The 17,257-nt window shown below is 65.1% G+C and overlaps 2 protein-coding genes and 1 long non-coding RNA gene across 20 annotated transcripts; all 3 read left to right on the forward strand.

Moving 5' to 3' along the window:
- Window positions 1-1,335: 1,335 nt before the first annotated feature.
- On the forward strand, window positions 1,336-9,789 carry CDHR5 (cadherin related family member 5). 2 transcript variants are annotated; one of them, XM_051966301.1, is made up of 15 exons: window positions 1,336-1,517; window positions 1,793-1,965; window positions 2,130-2,180; window positions 2,261-2,353; window positions 2,445-2,546; window positions 2,829-2,939; window positions 4,173-4,343; window positions 4,973-5,063; window positions 5,207-5,304; window positions 6,282-6,485; window positions 6,953-7,066; window positions 7,148-7,223; window positions 7,336-7,776; window positions 8,235-8,401; window positions 9,232-9,789. In XM_051966301.1, the coding sequence occupies exons 1-15, from the start codon at window positions 1,442-1,444 to the stop codon at window positions 9,661-9,663; spliced, it is 2,400 nt and encodes a 799-aa protein (XP_051822261.1). In that variant the 5' UTR covers window positions 1,336-1,441; the 3' UTR covers window positions 9,664-9,789. The 2 variants fall into 2 exon arrangements, with proteins under 2 accessions (XP_051822261.1, XP_051822263.1); XM_051966303.1 differs by lacking the exon at window positions 7,336-7,776.
- LOC127541174 (uncharacterized) lies at window positions 2,963-4,166 on the forward strand. 14 transcript variants are annotated; one of them, XR_007948391.1, is made up of 4 exons: window positions 2,963-3,462; window positions 3,633-3,775; window positions 3,828-3,853; window positions 3,919-4,166. It is a non-coding gene; the product is annotated as an uncharacterized LOC127541174 (long non-coding RNA). The 14 variants fall into 14 exon arrangements; XR_007948392.1 differs by having other exon boundaries at window positions 3,633-3,749; XR_007948395.1 differs by having other exon boundaries at window positions 3,633-3,710; window positions 3,828-3,892; window positions 3,932-4,166.
- A 2,755-nt stretch (window positions 9,790-12,544) lies between the features above and the next one.
- On the forward strand, window positions 12,545-16,981 carry IRF7 (interferon regulatory factor 7). 4 transcript variants are annotated; one of them, XM_051966304.1, is made up of 10 exons: window positions 12,554-13,256; window positions 13,343-13,505; window positions 13,588-13,798; window positions 13,881-13,960; window positions 14,176-14,221; window positions 14,789-14,872; window positions 15,399-15,482; window positions 15,826-16,227; window positions 16,376-16,512; window positions 16,623-16,981. In XM_051966304.1, exons 1-10 carry the CDS (start codon window positions 13,237-13,239, stop codon window positions 16,779-16,781), a joined length of 1,386 nt encoding a protein of 461 aa, XP_051822264.1. In that variant the 5' UTR covers window positions 12,554-13,236; the 3' UTR covers window positions 16,782-16,981. The 4 variants fall into 4 exon arrangements, with proteins under 4 accessions (XP_051822267.1, XP_051822264.1, XP_051822266.1 ...); XM_051966305.1 differs by having other exon boundaries at window positions 12,561-13,256; window positions 16,397-16,512; XM_051966307.1 differs by having other exon boundaries at window positions 12,545-13,256; window positions 16,399-16,712.
- Window positions 16,982-17,257: the final 276 nt, after the last annotated feature.

Raw genomic sequence — 17,257 nt, forward strand, 5'->3', positions numbered from 1 at the left:
ATAGTATTTGAGGGGGGAGAAGAGCTGCTATAAGTATTTTTTTACATATGGGTCCTTTTCCATTGCATAGGATCTCTTTGGGACATGGGCCCCGCAGTGGTATCGCTGGATCAAAGGGTGTGCACAGTTTGATAGCCCTTTGGACATAGTTTCAAATTGTTCTCCAGAATGGAGAGATCAGTTCATAACTCCACCCAGACTGCTTTAGTGCCCTGGTTTTCCCATATCCGCATCCGTTATCTCCTTCTGAATATGTGGTTTGGTCTTCCTTGTCACCATAGTAGCTTTCTAGGGTCAGAATTTTTCTGTTTGCTCTCTTTTCCAGCCTATTTCTTTGCCCTTTAATTCTTTGTTAAACTTCCAGAATGGAAGGCCCCAGGTTCATGGATTTGGGGCAGCTGTTGTCAGAGCTACTTCTAGAGACCTGCACGCTTTCAGTTTTTCCAAGAAGGTGTGATCTGAGGAGGGGAGTGTTTACTATTCCCCCCGCTTCTGCTCTGGTCTTCAAATGACAATGAACACTATTTCCTGTCCTGGAACTGTGAGGATGATTCCTGCTCCAGCCTTCTCCCCTTCCAGTCCCCAGCCTCCTCCCCTTCCAGTCCCCAGCCTCCTCCCTTCCCAGCCCCCCGCCTCCTCCCTTCCCAGCCCCCCCACCTTCTCCCTTCCCAGCCCCCCCCGCCTCCTCCCTTCCCAGCCCCCCGCCTCCTCCCTTCCCAGCCCCCCGCCTCCTCCCTTCCCAGCCCCCCGCCTCCTCCCTTCCCAGCCCCCCAGCCTCCTCCCTTCTCAATTCCCTAGCCTTCCATATAAATGGTCTCACTTGGCCCTCAGACTTCAGGGAGACCTCCTCCTCTCCCACTTCCCAAGGATTAGTCCCAATGCAGGGAGGCAAGTAAAGTTCTTTTCCCAGCAGCTGGGGTCACTGACTAGTTAATGGTCTGAATCCCAGGGCGGTTGAGGAGGAGGGTCAGGATGAATGTTCCTGAAGCAGGGACTGCCTGGGAACTGGGGCACAGAGGAGAGACCCCCGGCGGTCCCCTGGACACGGACTCGGGCCCAGCGGAGACTGAGCCTTCCGCTCCTTGTGTGAGTAATGAGGCTCAAAGGACGGAAAGCAAATTCTCCACAACCAAGACTCCTGCTCCCCCTCCCCAGCTCCTCCCCAGGACCAGGCTGTCACATGACGAGTCCAGGTCCCCTGTTCTGGGTGGATGAGACCTTGGAGATGGGGGCGTGTCACAGCAAACCACCCCGGCCCAGCCCAGCCCCGGCTGGAGGTGCCATAAATAATCATTTGCCAGACTCAAAGGTCATTCCCAGTGCCTGTGTGCCAGGGAAGTAGCAGGGCAGGGCAGGGTGGGCCGAGCAGGCCGAAGAATCTTTGCTCCCCGTCCCCGGAGGCATCTGGGGTGGGCCTGGGGGGCTGGGCTGCTCCCCCACCATGAGGGCCTCTGGCTGGGCCCTGGGCCTCCTGCCACTTCTGCTGCTGCTTCCCGGAGCTGAGGGCCAGATCCAGGGTAGGGGGGTTAAGGGGAAAGCAAGGATAGAGGGAGGGAGTCAGGGAGCTGGGGGCAAGGGATGGGGAGAAATGGCGAGAAGGGGCTGAGGGGGAGCAGGGTTGGGGGGGCAGGAGGGGCCGGGGGAAGGAGGGGCAGGGGGCAGGGAAAGGGATAGGGAGGAGAGAGGTGGTGAGAAGGGGCTGAGGGGAAGCAGGGTTGGGGGGGCAGGAGGGGCTGGGGGCTCCAGGGGCATTCAGGGATCAGTCCTGATTCAGAGTGGGAATCCCCCATAGTGTGCTCTGTGTCCCCTGACTGGATCGAGGTGTACGAGAACGTGCTCCCCACACAAGCCGTGGCCACGATCACAGCGCCCCCCGAGCAGGAGGTCGTCCTGAGCCCTACTTCCAATCTGATCTTCGAGATTGAGAATAGGGAGCTGAGGCTCATTAGAGAACCCGATTATGAGGTAAGAGGAGCCAGCTCCCCGGCCCTTTCCCACCCTTCTTCCCTCTCCCTCAGAAGACAGAACTCCTGGGTCCTCCCTCAGAGGGACCCCCCCACCTGTCAGCCTGGGGGGGGGTCTAGCTGGTTTTGGCAGTGATTGGTTCCACATCCCCTTCTCCCACCCAGACAGATCCTGTGCTGACTGCAAACCTGGAGTGCAAGGAAGGGAATATCGTGGTGAGTGGGAGTCTGGGATGGGGGGCAGGGGACGCAGACAGAGATGATGACCCCTGACTTCTAACTCCTGGTGGCCCCAGGTGACCAAGCTGACCGTGACTGTGGTAGTCCTCAATGTCAATGACGAGCCCCCCCTGTTTCCCTTTTCCAGCAAAACCTGGAACGTCAGCGAGGTGAGCTCAGTGGTGCATGGGGAGGGGGGTGCAGGGAATGGGGGGGCTTGAGCGGAGCTGCCCCCACCCGACCTTTCCAAATTCTGTACAGAACACCAACGTGGGGACCACTGTTATACCGGCCACAGAACTGACAGCCACAGACAAAGATGGGGACACGCTCTTCTACACTCTCTTAGGGCAGAGCCCCCCGGTCAGTTGAACTGGCTTTCTCCCCCAATCCCCTCCAGCCCCCTGAACCCCTTCTTCCTCCCTCTGTCTTTGCCAATACTGTTCAGGACCCCCAGGCACCCTCTCCCCCACATCTCCTCCAGGACCTGGGCACCCTCTCCCCCAACTCCCAGCCTGGTGCCAGGCTCCAGTTGGGGTATATCTCCCGGCCATTTGTCTGGGAAGGAGGGAGGGAGCATGGGGCTCCAGCCGGCCGCTTACTGGCGACTTGATGCCTTGTGGCCCCCTCCCCTCTCTGCCTCAGGGTGCAGACAAGGTTTTCTCCCTGGCTGGGGTTAACTCCCCCGCCCTGCAGCTGGCCCAGGCTCTGGACTATGACAAGATGCCATCCATGGTCTTCCACCTTCTGGTCAGGGTGAGTGCCCTCTCCCCTGGGCCTCCTAGGAACCTGGCTGGGTGATCCTGGGAGGTGATCCTGGGAGGTGATCCTGGGAGGTGATCCTGGGAGGTGATTCTGGGAGGTGATCCTGGGAGGTGATCCTGGGAGGTGATTCTGGGAGGTGATCCTGGGAGGTGATTCTGGGAGAAGATCCTGGGAGGTGATTCTGGGAGGTGATCCTGGGAGGTGATCCTGGGAGGTGATCCTGGGAGGTGATCCTGGGAGGTGATTCTGGGAGGTGATCCTGGGAGGTGATCCTGGGAGGTGATCCTGGGAGGTGATCCTGGGAGGTGATTCTGGGAGGTGATTCTGGGAGAAGATCCTGGAAGGTGATCCTGGGAGGTGATTCTGGGAGGTGATTCTGGCTGGGTGATCCTGGGAGGTGATTCTGGGAGAAGATTCTGGGAGGTGATTCTGGGAGGTGATCCTGGGAGAAGATTCTGGGAGGTGATTCTGGGAGGTGATCCTGGGAGGTGATCCTGGGAGGTGATCCTGGGAGGTGATCCTGGGAGGTGATCCTGGGAGGTGATTCTGGGAGAAGATTCTGGGAGGTGATTCTGGGAGGTGATTCTGGGAGAAGATCCTGGGAGGTGATTCTGGGAGAAGATCCTGGAAAGTGATCCTGGGAGGTGATCCTGGGAGGTAATTCTGGCTGGGTGATCCTGGGAGGTGATTCTGGGAGAAGATTCTGGGAGGTGATTCTGGGAGGTGATTCTGGGAGGTGATTCTGGGAGGTGATTCTGGGAGGTGATTCTGGGAGAAGATCCTGGGAGGTGATTCTGGGAGGTGGTTCTGGGAGGTGATTCTGGGAGGTGATTCTGGGAGGTGATTCTGGGAGAAGATCCTGGGAGGTGGTTCTGGGAGGTGATTCTGGGAGAAGATCCTGGGAGGTGATTCTGGGAGGTGATTCTGGGAGAAGATCCTGGGAGGTGATTCTGGGAGGTGATTCTGGGAGGTGATCCTGGGAGGTGATCCTGGGAGGTGATCCTGGCCCTCTCCACCTTCACTTTCCCTCCATGGGGGGAGGGGGTGTTTCTCTTTGAGGTCCACCTATACCCAGGAGCCTCTGGACACTTGGCTGTCTATGGCCAGGGCGCCCCCGCTCCCAAGCAGGGCTCTCTGCCCCCTAAGGCAGGGGCTTGGGAAGGGACCGGCCTGGGGGGGCCTTTAGCCCCCTCATGCGGGGCTGGGCGCCTCTACCTGCCACAGGACACTCCCGAACCAGAGGCTGAGCCCAGCCACACGGCCACAGCCTCCATCACAATCCAAGTGGTTCCTGCCGACATGCGCCCACCCTGGTTCTTGCCCTGCCAGTACAATGATGGGCGGGTCTGCATCCACGCCCAGTACCTGGGGACGGTGCCCGTTGGCTTCCTCCTGGTAATGGCCATGCCCGGGGGAGGGGAAGGGAAGGGGGCATTCCGGGCCCTGCCAGGGTCCTCAGGGTCCATCCCTGGGTCTCCAAGCTGACCCCAATCGGGCTGTGCCCAGACCTTCCTGCCAGGGGCTGAGGTGGGCACGTCTGGATGCCCGGGGCAGGGATTTACTTGAGAAACTGAGGCAAATTAGAGGGAAAAGAGGAAGTAGGGCTAGGGGCTGGGCTTATGAATCACAGACTCCTCCCCTTCCTGTCCCCCTGCCCATGAGGGTGGGGGGCTATCTCCTCAGTGCATCCTGGCTTGGACCAGTCCCCCCCCCCCCCCCGCCCCTGAGCCTCTTCCTGTCCAAGACCAGATCCTGAGATCCTGGGTCACCAGTGACTTAAGGAGAGGCGGGGGGGGGGGGGGGAGACCCTCTCGGGAGTCTCGGCCCTGCCTCTGGGGCAGAAAGGTCTGGGAGCCCCTTGCCCAGGGTCAGCCTGAGGCTCTGGGGATGGAGTCCTGCAGGAAGCCCTCGGTCTGGGCATCAAGGGGAGGCCAGGAGGGGGCCGCTGACGGGGGTGGGGGGAGCCCGGGGGGGGGCAGGCGGGGGCGGGGCGGGCCAGGCTGCCAACTCCCCTCTTCCTCCAGACAACACCCTTCACCTTCTTCCCTGGGCCTGTGTACGCTGTTGATGGGGACACTGCCATCAATGAGCCGATAAGATACAGCATTATTCAGGGTGAGAGGCCCCCCGGGTCTTCCAGAGAGAGCCCCACCCTTGCCCCTGGTGGCACCCAAGCCCTCTGCCCTGCCCCCGCCCGCCGCCCATCACTCTTCCTCTGGGCACTGAAGGCAGCCTCCCCTCCCCTCAATCTTCCCCAGGGAACGAGAACAACACTTTTCAGATTGGAGAGGACTCGGGCAACGTCACCATGACCAAAGCCGTCCCCATCCCCACCATCTTCCACCTGCTGGTCCAGGTGAGAAATGGCTCTGGCTGCTGCTTCCCTCCCTAGCTCTTCCCCCGGGAAGCCCCCCCCCCAGTTCTGGAGGCTGCCCCCCAGCTCTGAGACCGTCCCTCGAGCTCGGACCACAGTTCTCTGCATCTATTCTGCAGCTTTCCTGGGCTCGATGAGCACCCCTAGATCTCCCTATCTTCCCCCTCCCATAGTTCAAGTCTCTTAAATTGGGGGTCCAGTGACACTCAGTGCATCCAGACCCAAACTCATTCTCTTTACCCCTCCCCCTCCTGCGGGCCCTCAGGCTCCCGACCTCTCACCCCCCAGATCCCTTAGGGCTCAAGGGCTGCCCATCTCATCTCTGCAGTGGTTCCCACCGCAGCCCCTGCCCCCACACCCCCTGGCACACGCCTGTGCCCCTGCCGCCCCTGGCACACGCTTGGGCTATTACAGGAGCTGGGGGGGCACCCGCTTTCAATCTCTCCCCCCCATTCAGCCACCAAAGGGACTTTCCTAAAGCTCAGGTGTGAGTCTGTCAGCCCCTGCTCCGTAAATCCTAAGGGAGACCTTTTTTCTGACGTTTCGGGTCCTCCCTAACCTGCCCCCTCTCTGTTTCCCCCCTTCTCTTCAGTCCAGGGTCTCCGGCCCGGCCCTTCCTGGGCCCCCGGCCCTTCCTCCTCCCTCCCGCTCTTGTCCAGCGCCCCCGGCCCCGCCCCCGCCCCCGCCCCGGCCTCGGCCCCTTCCCCACCAGCCTCCGCAGCGCCCCTTGCTTTCGGCCCCGTCCCTGGGACCGTCCGGTTTCTGGCCAGAGCTTGCTCTGTGTCCGTCTCCCCCATTAGGCTGAGACCCCCCGGGCGGGGGCGTGCGCAGCCCCGGCACTTAGTAGGTGCTTAATCCCCGCTGACGGAGCGCCTGTGGCCCCTCCCCCGTGCGGGCGTCCGGGCTTCTCCGGCCTCTGATGGAGGCGCCTTCCCCTCAGTTTCCCCGGCTCTTCCTAGGCTCGACAAGTGCACACGGGAAGCTATTCTGTGACCCAGGTGACCATCGAGGTGATGAACAATCAGCACCCGCCTCGCTTCACCCGGGCCCTGTACCGAGGCTGGCTGCCCCCGGACACCCGCCCTAACGTGGCCGTGAAGGACGAAGAAGACCCGGCCAGGTTGCTGACGCTCAGCGCTGAGGACCTTGACTTCCCGCCAGAAGTAAGGAGGGCGCTGTCCTGCGGGGGGGGTCCTGGCGGGGAGGGAGCTGGGGGGGTCCTGGCGGGGGAGGGAGCTGGGGGGGTCCTGGGGGGGAGGGAGCTGGGGGGGTCCTGGCTGGGGGAGGGAGCTGGGGGGGTCCTGGCGGGGGGAGGGAGCTGGGGGGGTCCTGGCTGGGGGAGGGAGCTGGGGGGGTCCTGGCGGGGGAGGGGAGGGAGCTGGGGGAGGGGTCCTGGCGGGGGGAGGGAGCTGGGGGGGTCCTGGCGGGGGGAGGGAGCTGGGGGGGTCCTGGCGGGGAGGGAGCTGGGGGGGTCCTGGCGGGGGGAGGGAGCTGGGGGGGTCCTGGCGGGGGGAGGGAGCTGGGGGGGTCCTGGCGGGGGAGGGGAGGGAGCTGGGGGAGGGGTCCTGGTACGGGATGTGGGGAGCTGGGGGGGGTCTGCGACGCTTTCACTGGGGGGCCCTTTCCCTAGGTGCCCAATTGGGGCCTGGAGTACCGAATCACCAACAGCTCCGCCTTCAGGATGTCTGGGGAAGTTGTGCTGACCAGCGCCCCCGTGGGGCCCCCCGGGGTGCTCTACCTGGAGGTGAGTTCTGCCCTGGGCTGGGCGGTGGGGCTCGGGCTGGGGAGCAGGGGCGGGGCTCACCAGGCACTGCCCCCCCCCCAGGCCGAGGTCTTGGACAGGCAGACGAGGGAGAAGGACACCACCACCATCCAGGTCCTCATCCAGCCCACCCCTCCAGGTACCCCCAGGCCCCCAGGGTCTTGGGGAGGAGGGTGGGACGCATCCGCCGGGGCCAGCCCCCGACCCCAAGCTTGGATGGGAGACTACCCTGTCCTCTGGATCTTCCCCAGAATCCACGACTCCAGACAGTGATAGGCAGACCGCTCCGACTTCAAGCAGCACCCCGACCCCGAGCCCTGGCACCGGCCCCACCCAGGCCCCCCCACACCCAGACACCACTGTGAAGCCCTCGGCCACGCCCCCTTCCCAGGGGACCCCAGGCCCTAGCCCCGACCCCCCCCAGACCCCCCCACACCCAGACACCACTGTGAAGCCCTCAGGCGGACCCCCCACCCAGAATCCCGCAGGCCCTGACCCCACCCAGGCCCCCTCCCGCCCAGACACCACTGTGAAGCCCTCAGGTGGACCCCCCACCCAGAATTCCCCAGGCCCTGGCCCCTCTGGGGGCTCCCAGACTGAAACCCCAGGAGGGATCACAGGGAAACCGACTCCAGAGTCAGGTGCCTCAGCAACAACCTCTCTGGGAACCATTGGACCCTCCAGGCCCACAGGTGGTGCCCCCATCCCCCTCCTGGAGCTCCTTGGGCTGCCCCCTGCTTGCTGGGCCCTGGGGGGCTGGGCCCTGCCCTCAGTCCCCACCCCTGCCTAGAGCCGGAGGGTCTGGACCGCTCTGTGGGCTCATGGGCTGGTCCAGCTGCCCGGGCCCCCCTCCCCTCCCCTCCCCTCCCCTTCCCTCTCTCTCCCCGCTGATTTATGACAGTCACACTGTATGACACAACCTGAGCCTGAAGGTCTGGGCTGGGGCCTTGCCTCAGTGTGGGGGGTGGGGTGGGGAGGGGAGAACGTGCCTGGCTCCAAAGGTCTCTGGCCAGTGGGTGGGGGGAGGGAACTTGGCAGGGACCCACTGCCACCCCCCCCATGCCTCTGGGCTCTCCAGCAGGGTCCAGATGAGGGGTTCCAGGCCCCAAGGGGAGGCGGGAGGCTGGAAACTGACTGCTGGGTCTGCCAGGTGGCTCCTCGGGGGACAAGACGCAGCGGAGGTTCACGGCGAGCGAGATGGGGGCCACCGGGGGAGTGCTGGGAGCCCTGCTCTTCCTGACCCTCATCCTGCTGGGAGTCTTTGTCTACAAATACTATAGGGGCCCCAGGGAGAGCCCTCTCAGCAGCAAGCCCGGGGTGAGGCTCGGGGGGCAGAGACAGCCAGAGACATGGAGGGGGGGGGAGAGAGAGAGACAGAGAGAGGGACAGAGAGAGAGAGACAGAGAGAGAGAGAGAGAGAGAGAGAGAGAGAGAGAGAGAGAGAGAGAGAGAGAGATAGACAGAGAGAGAGAGAGAGAGACAGAGAGAGAGAGAGAGACAGAGAGAGAGAGAGAGAGAGAGAGATAGACAGAGAGAGAGAGAGAGACGAGAGAGAGAGAGAGAGAGAGAGAGAGAGAGAGAGAGACAGAGAGAGAGAGAGAGAGAGAGACAGAGAGAGACAGAGAGAGACAGAGAGAGAGAGAGAGAAGAGAGAGAGAGAGAGAGACAGAGAGAGAGAGAGATAGAGACAGAGAGAGAAAGAGAGAGAGAGAGAGAGAGACAGAGAGAGAGAGAGAGAGAGACAGAGACAGAGACAGAGACAGAGAGAGAGTGAGTGAGACCAGAGGCAGAGAAGAGAGATTGAGACCTGTGAGAACTGTCTAGAAGCATGAAGGAGGTTTCATGGGGACACAAGACATGTAGACAGAGACAAGTGAGGGAGAGGGGAGCCGGGCAGCAGGAGAAGACTCCACAACTCTCTTCCCCTTGGCTGCTCCTGGTTGGGGAAACTGGGGCAGGCAAAGGGGAGGTTACTCATCCCGGGGCCCAGAGCTGGGAAGTGTCTGACCCAGGTCCTCCTGACTCCAGACCCCGAGCTGGACACCGGACTCATGTGGGGAAGGGAAGAGCTCAAAGATGGGGGCAGACAGTCCCGCCTCCTGCAGCGCCTGGGGCCTGCCTCAGTCCTTGCCTCCCTCTTCCCACAGACCGACCCGAAGGACTCGGGTTATGAAAACAAAGCATTCCAAGCCCAGGAGGCGCCCGATGGGGGAGCCTCCCCCAGCCCTAGCCCAGAGCCGGAGCCTTTGCCCCGGCCCCCCACGGGTGACTCCCCAAGGGGGTCCATTCGCAGCCTGGCCCTGCCGATGCCCGATGCCGAGGTGACCCCCCCTGCGGTCAGAGAGCCCGAGGAGAAGGCGGAGGCCCAAGGCCGGGGGAGCACCAGGGAGAAGCCCATGAGGTCCATCCTGACCAAGGAGCGCAAGTCAGAGGGGGGAGGCTACAAGGCTGTGTGGTTCGGAGAGGACATCGGGGCACAAGTGGATGTGGTCGTCATCAACAGCCCGGCGCCCGAGGAGCCCCACGCTGAATCCCAGGAGCCAACAGCCCAACCTAGTCAGGGGCCCAGTCCCAGCTGAGGACCCTGGCCCCCCAGAGAAGGCGGGGGGGGCGCTCCTCGTGCTGTGCACTCTCGGCTCTGGTTCCAGCCGCAGCCTGACTCGGGGGTCTCTGGGACCGTCCCTGCATTAAACGCACTAAGCTGACGGCGCCTCTGAGTTGTGGCAGCTGGGCCGGGGGGCAGTGGGCTCCCAGCCCCACCTGGGTTTCAGCTTCTCTGCCTTCAGGGGCAGCTTCCTATAAACCTGGCGGCCACATCCTCTTTCCAGGGCTCCCTCCCCCCAGCCCGTGGGGCACCTCCCCCCGCCCCGTCCCTCTGCCCTGTCCCCAAGCTCTGGCCCACAGCCGCCCCCCCCCGCCGGCTCCCCGGGGTCAGCCTGGTCCAGACCCCCTCAGCCCCGGGCCCCCCCCCAAACCCCCCAGGAGGCTCCCTCGGCCACTCCCCAGACCAGCGCATTTCCTCACCCCCGCACTTTCGAGGGAAGGAAGAGATTCTGAGAAAGCCGGCTCCCCCTCTCTGTTCCTCTTTTGGGGGCTGACAAGGGTGGGGACAGGACCTTGCCTAGGGAGCTGCTGCCCGAGTGAGCGGGAGGGGTCCTGGTCCTGGGGCTCCATGCACCAGCAGGGGAGGTGCCCCAGTTAAGAGAAAGAAAGAGGGGAGACAGCAGAAAAGGCGGCCCTTTCCAGAGCCGGCAGTCCTCTCTCAAGAGGAAGAAGGCAGAGGGGGCTCCAGGAAGCCGGGCCCCCAGAAGTCTCGGCTGAGCCGTCTGGGCCTGAAGTCGGGCCTCAGATCCTCAGCGGCCCAGTCACTGACCGAGGTCACCTCAGTTTCCTCCACTGTAGAAAGGGGACAAGGGCAGCACTGAGCCTGGGGTGCTCGAGGGTTAAACAAGATCACCCCCTCCAACCTGGGGGCGCAGTGGGCAGAGGTTCGGTCTCGGCCTCGAAGCACCTTCCAGCCCCGGCCCCATCACTGGTGGGCTGCTCCCTCCCTCACCGTGACCCTGGCCATCCCTCGGCACCAACCGGTCCCCTATCTGAAAACCGTCCTCCCCAAATCCCTTTGCTCCTCCGGGCACAGCCCCAGCTCCTCCCTTGGTGGGAAGGCTGTCTGCTCCTGTGGCTTCACTGGCTTGGGGCCAGATACTGATGGATGGTGAGCAGACAAGAGGCCTCTCCTCCCATGGGGAGGCCGCGGGCAAACACCTGAGGGGGAGGCCCGAAAAGTGACCTGGAGGAGAGAGTGGGAGAGCACTGGCAGGGAGAGGGCGCTGCTGGCCTCCCTCCAACTGTTGAGGCTGGGGGGCCTGCCGCGTCTCGGGGGCCTGCCGTGTCATGGGGGCCTGCCATGTGTCTCGGGGGACTGCTGCATCTTGGGGGCCTGCCACATCTCAGGGGCCTGCCGCGTCATGGGGGCCTGCCATGTGTCTCAGGGGCCTGCTGCGTCATGGGGGCCTGCCACATCTCAGGGGCCTGCTGCGTCATGGGGGCCTGCCACATCTCAGGGGCCTGCTGCATCATGGGGGCCTGCCATGTGTCTCGGGGGACTGCTGCATCTTGGGGGCCTGCCACATCTCAGGGGCCTGCCATGTGTCTCGGGGGACTGCCACATCTCAGGGGCCTGCCGCATCATGGGGGCCTGCCACATCTCAGGGGCCTGCTGCATCATGGGGGCCTGCCGTGTGTCTCAGGGGCCTGCTGCGTCATGGGGGCCTGCCACATCTCAGGGGCCTGCTGCATCATGGGGGCCTGCCGTGTGTCTCCACCCTGCCTCCCCGACTCCTCTTCAGGCTGTCCCCATCCAGCCTCCCCGTCACCGGCACCCCCCCCCCAAAGCCTGCTGCTCACTGGTGGCCCAGGATTCACTGGCAATAGAGGCTTTTTCCTTTTCCTCTCATGTGCTCATCTCCCTGGGGGGCGCCACGCTCCCTGGGGCTCAGCTCAACCCACCCCCAGGGCCTAGAACCTGGAAGGGCTCCCTGAAAGCTTATGATCAATTCATCAACGACAGGCAAGTTGGAAGGGAAGGGACAGCAGGAAAGCCAGGGTGGGAGTGATCGGGCGCCGGGGGAGGGAAAGCCCCGAGGAGCCTGGGACTGAGGACGGCTGAAGGGAGGGAGGCGGGCTGGGGAGGGGGAGGGCAGGGCCAGGGGCTGCCTCACAGCCGGCCCTCCAAGGGAGCTTCCCAAGCCCAAGGGAGAGCCAGGGAGATGGGGGGGCTTGGCCAAGGGTCTCTGGGAGCTAGTGGAAGGGCTGTAATTCACTCTCAGCGCCCTGGATGGCAGAGGAAGGGAGAGAAGGAGGCAGGAGAGAGAAAGAGAGGCAGAGACAGAGAGACAGATGGTCAAGGACGTAGAGACAGACATTCAGAGACAGACATAAAGACAGAGACAGACAGGAGAGAGAAACAGGTAAAAGAGACAGAAAGGACAGAAAAACAGACAGAGACAGACAGAAAGGAGAGAGAAACAGACCGACGGACATAGAGGAGAGAGAAACAGACAGATGGACATAGAGGAGAGAGAAACCGAGTTAAAAGAAATAGACAGGACAGAAAAACAGAGAGAGGCAGAGACCTATGGACATAGAGACAGACACAGAGGAAGAGAAAGAGACAGACATAGTCCTCTGCCAGGCCCCCCCTCCCCCCTCCCTTCCTCCCCCCACTCAGACCTCTCCCTCCCCTTCCATCTTTGGACCACGTGACTTCTGGGAGGCCCAGAACCGGTTCCTTATGCCCGGGTACTTCCTCCTTCTGGGCGGGCTGGGGGGGGGGGGGTGGCTGAGCTCCACCCCCAAGGGAGCCCTATAAAGTCAGGAGAGGGGCAGGACTCCAGGGAAAGGCATTCACTGCTCCCAGTGGCTGTAGGTGCTGAGACTGGGGCAAAGCGGGGAGGGGGTGGAACAGAGAGGGAGGGAGAGATCGGGGAGGAAGGGAGCAGATCCCGCTGATCCAGGGACTGAAGGACTGAGGGAGGGGGGCGGCATTGAGATGCAAAAGGTGGGAAGGAGCTAAGAGGAGCCCAGCTGGGGGTGGCTTCCTCCCAGGCCCCTTCCTCACTCATCCAGCTCGACCTTCGCTTTCGGTCTGGGCAAGCACAAAAGCCAGCCTGGAGAGGGGGCTGGAGGAGGGGGGAGGGAGCTGGGGGAGGGGCTGGGGATGGAGGAGGGGGCCGGGGAGGCTGGGGGACCTTGGCCCATCCCCGGCGCTGGCCTCTGTTTCCTCCTCCGCGGTCTACCCTCGTGGTCACCTTGATGCCCTCGGCTGCAGCGGGGCGGGTTCTCAGGAAGCTTCCTGCTCCCCTCTCCCTGCCCCGGGCCCAGGCTCCCAGAGCCCGGCCAGGGCAGAGGCCGCGGGACGGGCAGGGCTGGGGGCCCGGCGCAGCGCCGTCGGGGAGACCCTCTCCGGTCCTCCTCAGCCACACTGTGTTCCGTCCCCTCGCCCCTTCATGGCTCTGCAGGGCCCCCATTCGGAACAAGCTTGAACTTGGAGCATCTGCGAGTCATCGGGTCTGCTTGGGGAGCCTGGATGACCCCGGGCCAGACCTAGAACATCGGTGGCCACAGGCAGAGCCCCCTCCCCGCTCTGAGCCATGGCCTTGGATGCCCAGAGGTAAGAGGCCCCGTGCTCGGGTCCCCGGCCCCTCTGCCCGCCCGGCGGCCTCCCTGACCCGGAGACGCCAACGCCCGTCCTTGCAGGGGGTCCCAGCGAGTGCTCTTCGGCGAATGGCTCCTGGGGGAGGTCAGCAGCGGGCGCTACCAGGGGCTGGGCTGGCTGGACGCTGCCCGCACCTGCTTCCGAGTGCCCTGGAAACACCTGTCTCGGAAGGACATCAGCGAAGACGACGCGAGCATCTTTAAGGTGGGGCTCGTGGGGCTCGGGCAGGGCTCGTGCGGGGCGCCCGGGCGGCTCCGGCTCAGTCGCCGCCCTTCGCTCCCGGCAGGCCTGGGCCGTTGCGCGAGGGCGGTGGCGACCCAGCCCCGAGGGCGGCGGCCCCCGGCCCCCAGAGGTCTCGGAGCGCTCCCACTGGAAGACCAACTTCCGCTGCGCCCTGAAGAGCACCCAGCTGTTCACCCTGGTGGAGGACAGGTCCTGGGACGAGCACGACCCCCACAAGGTGTTCGCCCTCAGCCAGCCCTGGCCCGGGGCCGCAGGTAGGCGGGGCCTCCGGCAGAATCCAGGCCATCCCGGGGGACCGACGGGTCGGTGACGCCCCCAACCTCTCGCCCTCTCCAGAAGTCGACAAGACCTCCGGGGAGCAGCAGCCGCAGGGCATCGGTCCTTTGGGCCCTGTGGTCGATGGCACGATGACAAAGGTTCATGGCCGAAGTGGCGACTGTCCCACGGCTGCCAAGAGACGCCGATGGCATGGGGAGGGTCCCAGAAGCCCGAGGCGGTGGCCAAGTCCCAGGGGAAGGGGGCCCAACCCCTCTGCACAGCGTCCGGGTTCCTGGCTTCTCCTCTGCCCCCCACTGCTCCCCTCCCCCTGCCAGCCTTGCACCTGCCTCCAACTGCCCATGTCTCCTTCTAGCTGCAGGCCGGACTCCGGGTCCTCTCTCTGGACGGACACGCCGCTGGTGAGGGGCCGGCGGGGAGGGAGCAGGGGCCGGGGGGGGGGGGGGGGGAGCAGGGGCCGGGGGCCGGAGGGGAGGGAGCAGGGGCCGGGGGGGAGGGAGCAGGGGCCGGGGGCCGGCGGGGAGGGAGCAGGGGCCGGGGGCCGGAGGGGAGGGAGCAGGGGCCGGGGGGGAGGGAGGGAGCAGGGGCCGGGGGCCGGAGGGGAGGGAGCAGGGGCCGGGGGGGAGGGAGCAGGGGCCGGGGGCCGGAGGGGAGAGAGCAGGGGCCGGGGGACGGAGGGGAGGGAGCAGGGGCCGGGGGACGGAGGGGAGGGAGCAGGGGCCGGGGGCCGGAGGGGAGGGAGCAGGGGCCGGGGGCCGGAGGGGAGAGAGCAGGGGCCGGGGGCCGGAGGGGAGAGAGCAGGGGCCGGGGGACGGAGGGGAGGGAGCAGGGGCCGGGGGCCGGAGGGGAGAGAGCAGGGGCCGGGGGCCGGCGGGGAGGGAGCAGGGGCCGGGGGACGGAGGGGAGGGAGCAGGGGCCGGGGCCGGCGAGTCCCCGCCCTTCCCCGAGCTCGGCTTCTTGACCCGCAGACGTTCCCAGTCCTGACCTTCTCCAACTGGCCCTGGCGCAGAGCGAGCTGGGGGGTCTGGCAGAGGCCCCCGACTCTTTCCAAGGTGAGCGCAGGGCAGCTCTCGGGAACCAGGGACAGCTGCGGGAGTGACGGGGAGGAGGTCCAAGGGGGCTCGGGGGAAGGTGACGCTCAGGCGGGACCCGCAGGCGAGGTGGGTTCTGGGGCCTGGGAGGGCGAGCGCGGGAAGCTCCTCGGAGGGAGCTGGCCAGAGACGGAGGCAGCGAGTCCCCGGCCGCGGCTTCGGGCGGCCCAACTGACGGGCTTGGAAAGATCCAAGAGCACGGAGCCCCGGACGGCCTCCCGCGGGGCACAGGAGCGGGCCCTGGCCTCTGACAGGGCCTGCAGGGAGCGCGCCCCCGCTCTCCTCCCACCGGGCAGAGCTCTGGAGAGAGCCTGAGGAGGCGGACAGAGCCCCGCCCCGGAGAACCCTGGGTGACCCCCCCTCCGGACTGAGACCCAGAAGCCGGGCCGTGGGGAGCCCGTGAGGGAGGCCGGGTCCCCCTGGTTCCCCTCTGTCCCTCCCTGCCTCCCGCTGGGAGGCCTCAGCCAGGCCCGTTCCTGCCTCCTAGGGGAAGAGCCTGCCCGGGTTCTCAGCGAGGCCGGGCGCCCTCGGGATGGAGGCTTCTGTCCAGCTCCCCAGCTCCCTCTGAGCAGTAAGGGGGGGCGGGGTTCGGCGTGTGTGTGCGTGTGTGCCAGGGCTTGGGACCTTGGGACTTAGATCTTGGGATGGCCCCTCCCTCTCCAGGCTCCTCCCTCCCCCCAGGTTCCCTTCTCAGACCCCTCCCTCCCCCCAAGTTCCCTCCCCAGGCCCCTCCCTCTCCAGGCTCCTCCCTCCCCCCAGGTTCCCTCCCCAGGCCCCTCCCTCCCTCCCCAGACTCCTCCTTCCTCCCAGATTCCCTCCTCAGACCCCTCCCTCCCCCCAAGTTCCCTCCCCAGGCCCCTCCCTCCTTCCTCAGGCCCCTCCCTCCTTCCTCAGGCCCCTCCCTCCCTCCTCAGGCTCCCTCCCCACTGGCTTGGACTTGACCATCCTGTATAAGGGCCAGGTGGTGGGCCAGGCGGCCGTGGCCCAGGCCAGCTGCCTCTTGGTGGCCGGCGGCCCCTGCACGCCGCCCCCCGCGGGGGCCGCGGCCCCCCAGCTCGTGGCCTTGCCCAGCCCGGAGGCGCTGCGTCTCGCCGACCGGAAGCAAGCGCACTACACGGAGCAGCTGAGGCAGCACATCGAGCCGGGGCTGGAGCTGCAGCTGTGGGGGCAGGGCCTCTGGGCCAAGCGGATGGGCAGGTGCAAGGTGTACTGGGAACGCGGCGGCCTCCTGGCGGCCTCGGAGACTCCGCCCCCACCCCGCCTGCTCCCCAGGAACGAGGCCACACCCATCTTCGACTTCTCGGTCTTTCGGCAGGGTCAGTGCTCTGGCTCTTGGGGTCCGCCTGCCCCTCCCCCCATCCCTGGGGTCCACCTCTCCCTCCCCCGGCCCGGATCTCTGGGTATCCAGCTTTCTGCCTCCCCCAGCCCAGGTCCCTGGGATCCCCCTCTCTCTCCCACCTCCAGCTCACAGCAGCTTTCTCCTAGAGCTGGCGGAGTACAGGGATCAGAGGAGACGCACGTCCCCCGACTACACCATCTACCTGGGCTTTGGCCAGACCCTGTCCAGGAGGCCCACGGAGAAGAACCTCATACTGGTGAAGGTGGGGGGGCGTTAAAATGGTGGCGGGCCCCTCCCCCCCAGTTCACCCCCGAGGGGGGCGGTGGGAGGAGCCTGCGCTAGCTCCCCCCTCAGGTCTCTCCCTCCCCCCAGGTGGTGCCCCGAATCTGCCAGCTGTGCCATGAGGCCGTTCAGCGGCAGGAAGGCGTGTCCTCCCTGGACAGCGGCGGCCTCAGCCTGCAGGTGTCCAACAGCCTCAGCCTCTATGAAGTGTTGGAGAACTTCCTCATGGAGACCGAATACCCGGCCTAGATGTGCTGCCCTTGCCTGGAGGAGGGGGACGGATCAAGGCTGTCCGAAGCCTGCTGGGGGCTCAGTCTTTGGGACGGATGCCCCTCTCCTGTGTGTGCAGCACAGACCCAGGCCTCCTTTCCTAGCCAAGTCATCAGTGGCTCCCTCTTGCTTCTCACGGAAAATAAAAAAAACTCTGCTTCTGGCTTTTTGCTTCTTCAGTCCCACAGTGTGTGTTCATTCCCTGGCCAGGGAGCCCCTGGCCCCCGTGTCCTCCCCCTCCAATCCCCTCGGCCCGTGCACCCCTTTAATCCTCGAGCCACTTGCCCACTGCTGTCTGCGCCTATAACTTCTCCGTCCCCCCTCTGGTCCCCGCAGGCTCCACCTCTAAAGGTGTGTGTGGGGGGTGCAGTTGCAGGGTCTGCCCCCCATCCTCCCCCACCTCCCCAAGAAGGAAGACAGAACAATGAGAACGCTTTAAAGCCACCAAACTCTAC

This window comes from Antechinus flavipes, chromosome 6, assembly GCF_016432865.1.
Source record: "Antechinus flavipes isolate AdamAnt ecotype Samford, QLD, Australia chromosome 6, AdamAnt_v2, whole genome shotgun sequence".
NCBI lineage: Eukaryota > Metazoa > Chordata > Mammalia > Dasyuromorphia > Dasyuridae > Antechinus > Antechinus flavipes.

Coding starts and splice junctions, on each gene's coding strand:
- CDHR5 (XM_051966301.1), top strand. CDS start 1,442: ATGAGGGCCTCTGGCTGGGCCCTGGGCCTCCTGCCACTTCTGCTGCTG. Junction 1,518..1,792: donor AGCTGAGGGCCAGATCCAGG/GTAGGGGGGTTA, acceptor AATCCCCCATAG/TGTGCTCTGTGTCCCCTGAC. Junction 6,486..6,952: donor ACCTTGACTTCCCGCCAGAA/GTAAGGAGGGCG, acceptor CCCTTTCCCTAG/GTGCCCAATTGGGGCCTGGA.
- IRF7 (XM_051966304.1), top strand. CDS start 13,237: ATGGCCTTGGATGCCCAGAG. Junction 13,506..13,587: donor ACGACGCGAGCATCTTTAAG/GTGGGGCTCGTG, acceptor CGCTCCCGGCAG/GCCTGGGCCGTTGCGCGAGG. Junction 13,799..13,880: donor GCCCTGGCCCGGGGCCGCAG/GTAGGCGGGGCC, acceptor CGCCCTCTCCAG/AAGTCGACAAGACCTCCGGG.